Source organism: Durio zibethinus, chromosome 11, assembly GCF_047325235.1.
Source record: "Durio zibethinus cultivar Kanyao isolate XHJ-2024 chromosome 11, ASM4732523v1, whole genome shotgun sequence".
Lineage (NCBI taxonomy): Eukaryota > Viridiplantae > Streptophyta > Magnoliopsida > Malvales > Malvaceae > Durio > Durio zibethinus.
The window spans coordinates 7,380,520-7,389,678 of NC_143172.1; the positions used below are offsets into that span (position 1 = coordinate 7,380,520).

General features: G+C 31.5%; 1 protein-coding gene across 2 annotated transcripts; it reads right to left on the reverse strand.

The window, feature by feature from the left end:
• Window positions 1-356: 356 nt before the first annotated feature.
• LOC111291133 (putative membrane-associated kinase regulator 6) lies at window positions 357-5,626 on the reverse strand. Of its 2 annotated transcripts, none has more exons than XM_022882731.2 (3): window positions 5,128-5,626; window positions 751-4,641; window positions 357-660 (listed from the first exon to the last, which is right to left on the reverse strand). In XM_022882731.2, the coding sequence occupies exons 2-3, from the start codon at window positions 1,400-1,402 to the stop codon at window positions 653-655; spliced, it is 660 nt and encodes a 219-aa protein (XP_022738466.1). In that variant the 5' UTR covers window positions 1,403-4,641; window positions 5,128-5,626; the 3' UTR covers window positions 357-652. The 2 variants fall into 2 exon arrangements, with proteins under 2 accessions (XP_022738466.1, XP_022738465.1); XM_022882730.2 differs by having other exon boundaries at window positions 751-1,425; window positions 5,128-5,612.
• Window positions 5,627-9,159: the final 3,533 nt, after the last annotated feature.

Here is a 9,159-nt window from a genome sequence, read left to right on the forward strand (position 1 = left end):
TTTTCGTATAAAAAAAATTCTCTTCTACTCGATTGTGATCCATATTGAACTTAGAAGGCATGTGAAAGAGAATTTTAGCTTGCCTGTGAAAAAGATATGCTAGCTTTTGGCTTTTTGGCATGTGGAGAGAGACGGTGAGGTTTAATAAAAGGAGGGAGAATAAAAATGCTTGCCAAATAATGATGACAATAGAGATTGAGAACTTTTTTTTACACAATTCCTCATCATAAGAAATTAAAAAAAAAAAAAAAAAAAAAAAAAACTGATTGCCATCGAATAAAAATGCTTGTATCTTTATTCATACAAGAATTCATTAATGTTTTCAACTAAACGGATATGTACCCTCAATTAGATAATCCTTATTTCATTAAATTAAAACTTTACAGAAATAAAGGAGAGGATTCCTTTAAGTTGTTAGCCCTACTCTTTTGAAGAAAAAGACAAAAACAAATTTTCAAAATAGGCATAGTTCTTCCCTCCCCCCCCGGGCCAGAATTTCATGGCCAACCATTTACATAGCTTTAACTTCCTTAACAGGACAAATGTACATTGTCATCGCAAAAGAGGAGAAGAAAGCGGACAAAAAACAAGTGTTCTCGATAACTCCTATTTTCCTCTCTCCCTTGTGGATTTGAAATGGATCCTCCTCCATTCATTTTCCTGAAAACGAAAAAGGAAACAATATCAGCACCAGAATTTGATTCCAAATTCTCAAATGCAACAATAATAAGCAAACAAATATTGGCCTACCGATTGATTTTTTGCAATGCAGAACTGCCTCATAGATTGAGCTTTCAGAATCACACGACTTTCTCCACTCATCAGCAGAGTATGCAACACTAATTCGAGGAGATGTTTCTGCTGAATATACCCAGTTCTTCCTTACCTGAACCCTTGCATCAACACTTTCAGCTCTACTACTTGACTTGCGTCCTCGTATTCTTCTGTATAATGGCCTAAGAAAATCCAAGTATTTCAAAAATATCCGCTTGGACAATCTTCGACCCCTTCTCAAAGGACGATTTGTTTTACTAGCTGGAACCACAAGGTTTGGTGCATGTGAAGAGGCAGGAAGGGTTGAAGTTGAACCAGAAACTTCCAATACCTCCATCTTCAATGGGTTAACAAAGAAAGGCATGACATACCCATCGGAAAAGAGCTCATCTGCATGAACGAGGGTGAGAGGAGTTTGTGAAATAGGAAAGTCAAACTTAAAATCTTGAGAATTTCTGAAGAATCTCCTAGAGGGTGGCATTCTTGGGTCCATCTCAATGAAGGAAGCTTCATCACTTGCATCAAGTGAGGCTCTGAGGGAGCTGTCTAGACTATCTAAAGAAGGTTTTAGGTTTATTAACCAACTGTATGAAAAGCTTTCAATGGAGAGGGGCTGGGAAGTTTCCATGGCTTCCACTCTATCAAGGGATGCTGGAAAACAAAGAAGATTGAATTTGTACTGTTAAGGGAAAGGGACTACAATGCAGGCAATAGCAAAGGCCCGCTTTTCATGTAACAAATCTCAAATATATTTATATACCTTAATATCCTCCCCCTAGCAGTTACATATATATGGTAGCTTGGCAAGAGACAATGAATTTTAATAATTGAAAAGGGAAAAGGGGAAAAGAAACAGAATTGTGAGCCCCCCCACTAGCACTCATTGTGTATGGTTGCATCAACCCTTTACCCCACTCTTCCTTTAACTTAGAAAAAATAGATGACCTTTAACTGCAAATTTGTTTAATCCATATTCAGAAGATATTAGAAATTTAAAGATATTAGGTTCATGTACATACTTCATCTTTATCTCAAGCAGCATTTCAGAAACTAAAGCAAGCACATAATAAACTACACTTTCTATCATTTCTAGTAAATTTATATGCTATAAAAGGTGAAACAACAACAATGAAAAAGCAATCGGGGTTTATGAGGAGCAGGTTCATGCACAAGCATAATTTATTCAAGGTGGTAGTTAAACTACAATAAAAGAGTAACTAATGTCTTCATAGTTTATAAAGTTCCTCCTTAAACAAACCTAACAACTTATTCTCATGTCCTAGTCAAAATTGTTGATTTCACTTAGCTTGCTTTTGTTTCATCATCTGATCATAATATTTAACTTCTTAACACTTTAATTGTAAGGATAGGTAGCGCCAGTTTGAAAGGATAACTTCACCATTCTGATGCTTACATCCTAGCTGCTATGACTCAAGGCTCAACTTAAAGGAACTTTTTTATGCCATAATAAATGCCAGTGGTACATTAAATAAAGAAACTATGAATAGTGACAATATGTATGTAGGAAGCTGCTGTGCATTTTTCTTAATTTAACATGTTGGGAACAGTTTATCTCCATACACCATATTCCAACATGTCTCAAAAGGGTTACATCAAATTAGCATTAAAAAGAAGCAAAGACAGAACTTTAAAGATTATAGTGAAGTTCATCATGAAACTATAATGTGCAGGCCCGCCTACTCACATTATAATTGCATAACCATGGCAAACCTTAAACTTCAGCTAATTTGTTAAACCCCTATCAAATGTACATTATCTGCAGACAATTTTATATTCACAGCATTGAAAAAACTTACACTACAAGGGGCATTGAAAAAGATGCAAGAGATTGTGGATTAAGAAAAGTAAGTCAAAACACCAAAACAATGCTCAGCCAGGTTTACAAAATTTTGACTGAGACAATATAACAATTAATTATACAAGAAGACAATGAACATAAATGATATTGCTGGGTATGAAAATAGGTAAAATAAAATGATGCCCATTGCCACATGTTACTGCAATTGGGTCATTGAATAAGTTAAGGAGATATATTTGAAATCTCAAGGAGAAGGGCAAAAGCAAATATCACTAAAGTTCTATCGGTAAGGAAATTTCAGGCTTTTGAATCCACTAATAGTCTAGTGGTGGTGAGTTTGAATCTCCTCAAAACTTGAAAGCTAGAGAAGGTGATGTCCTTTTCATTAAAAATAGAAGCAATTATTATTTATCAACAATCTACAGAAACAAAAATAGCAGACAAGGGTCCCTAGAATTGCCGGAGAATGAAATGGACATTGACCTAGGTTTCTAGGCCAAATGCCAAAAAATAGAAAGTGACTTGAAACCAACTGGTCCCTACGTTATATCCTCCTTCAAGACAACAAGCAATGGATAGAGAATCTAAGCATTCATAAAGCAGTTAAGTTCTGAAAAAGGAATGCTTTTGATAGCACAAAATATCATTATAGCCTTCAGGAAAAATCATTTATTCAATTCATTTTACACGTCTAACAACCTAACATATAAAAATAAAAAAAAAAAAAAAGAAAAACTATAATAGTACTCTCTGTTATTGGTAAGAAAACCTTGATAACCAGAGCAGTCTGTGTAAAAAAGTAGTGAATAGACACCATAAAACAACTTTGTATGCATGGCGAACAAAGTGCAGGAAACTTCGACTATTAAAAGATTGATCCAAGTGCTTGGACCTGCCTCCTGAATTATTCACCTTTAACACTGAATAGGCAGGCATGAAGACATAGAAAATTTAGATGCAGAAAAGCAAAGTGAATCTAACTATTTGTTCTATAACAGGCCTTCAAAAAAGGAGCTTTAACATGGTTCCCAGTAGACTTTACTCTCTGCATATTATCTGTCAACTGCTTCAAAGGATCATGGCAGCTTACACAGATGGTGCAATCAAATCAATAAAGGGCTAAAACAGGAAATTAACTTTAACAAGACCCTAATATGGAACATCCTCTATATTCTGAGGAGGTATTATGTTTAAGATGACAAAAGAAAACCAGAAATGCTCATATCAGCAAGGATATTAAGTATATAGTAATACTACACTATTGCAGTTTTCTACAGCCAAACCACACAAGAAAATATCTATCATTATAAATAGAGCTAACACACTAAAGAAAAACACAACTATTGAATATAGTTGGAAATACAATGGGAACTAATACCTAATTTAGAACAATAAAGAACAGAGCAAAATATTATATAGCATTTCATAATATCTATGAAGTATGAACACAAAAGCATTGATACCAACAGATTCCTTGGTTGTACAAAGACAACACCAATCACAACCCCAAGAAACACAACCGATAGGTAGTAGCATCCTCTGCATATTACAATGGGCCAAGGCAAAAGCGAGTAAGCTCACCAAAATTGAACACCACAAGGGCACACACTTATCAAAGGAGTAAGAACCCTCCAAAAAAATATCTCCTTCAAGATTGAGGCACAAATTTAAACAACCACAATATAAAGGCCATTCCACAAGGCATATTGCCACAATGGTTTGCTCAATACTTGAGACAGTGACAGTAGAAATAGGAAGGCTGGGCAAAAAGTTAAGGTTGACTTGTTAGAGCCAGTTAGCCAGTGGAACATGCGGCAGCCACATTGACATCAAATTGCCACTTCCCTTTAAAACTAAACCAGAACCAGCAAGACAATGATGGAGAATTGCCATCCCAGAAAGACCTTCAGCCACAATCTGTCATGAAGCTATAAAAGTCTTGTCCTCTGTGTCAAGAACTCTTTTCTAAACCCACCAATGAATGAGCCAGGAATGGTGAATCATCCAAGATCATACCAACCAGAATAAGCAATCCTGCGGAGCATAACCTGCAACACCAGAAAATCTTACTTCAACACTGGTTTTTTTTCTTCATTTTCCTGATTGATTTCCCTTTTGCGGTCTCTTCACATATTCCAAAATACCCGCGCATCAATATTTCTCTATGACTAATAGAGAGAAACCTTTTCAATTCAGGAGATGTTAGAGTCTTAGAGTAGCTGAACGGGTTCAAAATTTCTAGATGGATATAATTAAAGGTGAAACCAAAAGAGAATGGCTAGAGCTTCATGAAAAATAGAGTGCAGGAAATGTTCAATGGTAATTTCCCAATGCAGTGCCAGCATGTCAGCTATGTATTAGCCTTTAGGAACAATTAGTACTTAGCATAAATGTTGCCTTGAAATTTAGCTTTTGATTAGAAACTGTGAAATTTGAAATTTAAGTCCAAAATCAACACGGACACAATTCTCCAGTTTTATCAGGAAACCCCAAAGAGGAAAAAAAAAATGTATGGAAGGAGACTGAGAGCTTACTTAGCATGGAGAGTCAGAGGGTTCATCGAAGCCATATAAGCACTGGTTTAGGGAAACTGGGGAATTGGGGCGGAGAGAGAACGCGGGAGTCAGCGGTTGACATTATGGCAGATCAGATGGAATCCCGTGATCGAAATTGATTAGATTCTGCATGAGAGTCTCAACGAACAAGGAGAGCATGACGGCACCGTTTAGAGAAACATGATACACAGACTGACCTGCCGCTTGCAGGGTTGTTCCTCGAAGAAGGCAAAGATTAAAGCAACGACGAAGATTAAAGCAACGACGCTTCAACGTACTAAACGGTGCGCTTTGTTCTGATGTCCAATGTCCAATTCTATTATGGATCAGAATGACCTCCCAACACAGCCTTAATTAAAGTCCACTCTTTTTTCTTTGATGAAATTTCACAAAAAAGAAAGCCGACTCCTTGATAAATACTGTAGTATAGTTTGGACTTTGGAGTTATTGCTAAATTAAAGAAATCATATAAGAAAGAATCATGAAGATTGTTTTGGGACAAGTTATTGTCCTTAAATATTAAATGATTATATCTATACTTTATATATAAAGACAAATTTTAAAAATATTAATAATAAATGATATATACTTTTTATAATTTATTAAATTAATAATTTTTAATTAAAATAAAGTATTGACTAATTTTTTTTATTTTGTTATTAACATTGAAATTCATATTGCAGTAAAATTTCATAATTGATACTTTTCTTGTTAATTAAATAATAACTTATTTTATTTATTTTTATTAACCTTTAAATTTTTATTAACATTATATATATTTATTTGATTATTATTATTATTGACCTTGAACTTATTATAAAAAATTTGTTATGAGAACAAAGCTTCTAGAATTATTGTTAATAACAATAATAATAAGATTTTGAAAGAATATCACAAGAACAATTAATAAATTCTTAAATGTAAATTCAAAAGTATGACATAATATAAATAAATTCTATGATCTTGTTTATTTTATTTAGCTAAAGCCACGAAAAAACTTAAAGCACTACGCAGTTGATTAATAATTGAAACGTGGAAGTAGAACCAAAGCTAATAATTAAAATTTAATTGATGGAATAATATATAGGATACTTGGGTCATAAATTTATTGTTCAATTACAAAATATATATTAGCATGAGATTGGTTATAAATAATTTTGTTAGCTTTTTAGATGAGATAATAATCTAAGAAGAGGTGAATTGAATTTTTTCAAGTTTTTTTCAAACAATGATTTCAAAATAATTAAATAAAAAATTAAAATAATAAGCACTTTTGATAAAAATATAATACAAATAATAATAATTAATAAAATTAGAATAAAATATAAACAACAATAGATGTAAGAAGATAGGGATAGAAAAATCAAACACAATGATTTATAGAGGTTTAGTCATTCTCTACAAAGAACTTACGTATTCTCTTTTTTATTGTCCACGGCAAGGTTTTCAATCTATTGATATTGAATTGAAAATACAATCATATCTTTTTCTCTCTAAGGTTTAAGATAAAAACCTTACACTCTTTACTTTCTAAGCTAAGTAGCAACCTCATAATCTCATAAATTTAAGAGGATACCTTACTTCTTGATTACAAAATCACTTAATAAAAATATAAATTTATAATATCTCTCAAAGGCTAAACGTTTGCTTAATGAAATACAAAAAAATTTGATGAATGAACAACAATATAACTTGGATATAATAAACATAAAAAATATGGATTTTAAACTCTAACAACTCTTGATTCTTTGAGAGAATAGAAATATAGTTTATTGGATTTTGCTCTCTTGATTCATCAATCTTCTTAATGTGTTGGAGTAGCCAATATATAGAAGAATCGAAAAACTAGCGGTTGGGTATGGTTTGGAAGAAGAAATACCCGTTGGAAGCATGGCAAACTAGCCGTTTGAGTGATTCTGGGAAGACTCGATCAATCCTTTCCCTGAAAGGGATCGATTGGTTCACATTTTACTGATCATTTTGCACTTGAAAAACATGACCCGATCAATCTTTTCCTTGAGGGGATCGATTAGTTCTTGTTTTAGAGGCTATTTCACGCATTGCAAATGCATGACTCGATCGATCCCTTTATGTAGGGGATTGATAAAAGGATTGATCTTGTCAATAGGGTGATCGATCCCCTCCATAAAGTGATCAATCTCTTCTTTAACTTGGAGCACAAAGATGCATTTTAGGTAAAAAATCAATTGATCCCTTCTTGAAGAGATCAATCTTGTCCAAGCTGGGTGGTTGTCTTATATTTTGCACTCTATTTACTAATTGGATCATATCTTGAGCTATACAAATCTAAATAAAAAAATCGTTTGAAGATTTAGAAACTAAACTTAAAGAGCTTTCTATTCATATAAAATTCATTACCTAATTCATTGTGTACAAATTATAATGAATTTTCAAAATTACCCTTTGTGTAATTTTTAGACAACTACAAAAGTGTCTAGTAAAAATTTAAAATATTTTCTTAGAAAATTTGGATTTTGATTTTGTTTGATCCATTAGAAAGTAAACTCAAATGGCTTTCTAACCATATAAAATTCAAATATTAAAGCTTTGTGAATTAATACAGAAAAATAAAACAAGTTTAATGTTGAAAAAATTTGCTCTTGTAAAACAATTTTTTTAAGTTAATTTTTTTCTTAAAACTAATATTATCAAAATTGCATCAAGTCCAAAATGAATAATTTCACTTTAAAAACAACAATTGAACTTTCATTTAAGCTCAAATAAATAATGTTTAAAAATAATTTTGATTTGAGAAATAAAAAACATAAAGAAATGTTTGTTTAAACTTTGAAAATTATATTATTTATTTAGTATCAAAATATAGAACTTATGAACATGTACTAAATAAATCATTTTCAAAATCTTGATCAAGCTTATTTAGCTTAATGTTTTATCATTTCAAAATAAAGATCAATTTAAGGCTAACAATCTATTTCTTTTTTATATGACAAAATTTAAAGATAAAATTGCTAGATGAAAAACTTTTTTTGAAACATTTAAGATTTTGAAAAATATTTTGAAAAACTCCTCTTTAAACAATGCATGAAAAAACTCACCCTCAATTTATGCATCATAATCCAATACAACTCAACTAACATATGTTAGAGCATAAATAGCAATTAAGCACACATAAACATATATATATATATATATATATATATATCAAGCACAAGCAAATTTATTTACCAAATATTTCTGACTTTTTGTCATAGTAAAAATGCATGAGCAAATAAACACAAAAAGAAGGTATTAGCAAATATATTCATGAAACATTTCTCTCATTTTTTGTTTAAACTCTTTATACTAAATGTTTAAGTTTCTATATCAATTGCTATAAGCATATAAGAAGAAATATCTATAAACTCTCCCCCTTTTGTAATTACAAAAGAAAAATAGATCAATTCAAGGTATGCGACAAAATGCTTGATACAAATAATATCAAGAGTATTTTAAATGTATGTAATGAGGTATAATATGCATAATAAAGTTCACATACATGTATTCAAGCACAAAAGCATAAGTGTATTTAATTTTAGCATTTTAGCATAAGTCATCAAATTTACTACATGAAATTTATGAGTAAAGGATAACGAATTATATGCAATCTACTCACAAATCATGTTAGGATAAGATGTGCTTAGCACCTAAAACATCAATAACAATTAAGTATAAATTCAAGCACATGCATACAAGCTCATACCAATTATTAAAAGATATGATGTCATAAAGCATACCAATTGTTATCACACAACAAATCAAGCAAAATTGTATTATAAGATTTCTCCTCTTTTTCAAAATAAAGATTAATCAATTTAAGGCACACACAATTTTGTATAAAAAGTACAAGCTATATTAAGAATAGGCACATAAATAAGTGTCTATGAAAGTTAAAAAAAAATTATTTAGCAGTTTTGATACCAATTGTTAGTAATTTTATTCAACAACTTTCATAGAGCACACATACCTCAAACATATAAAAGATTTATTCAA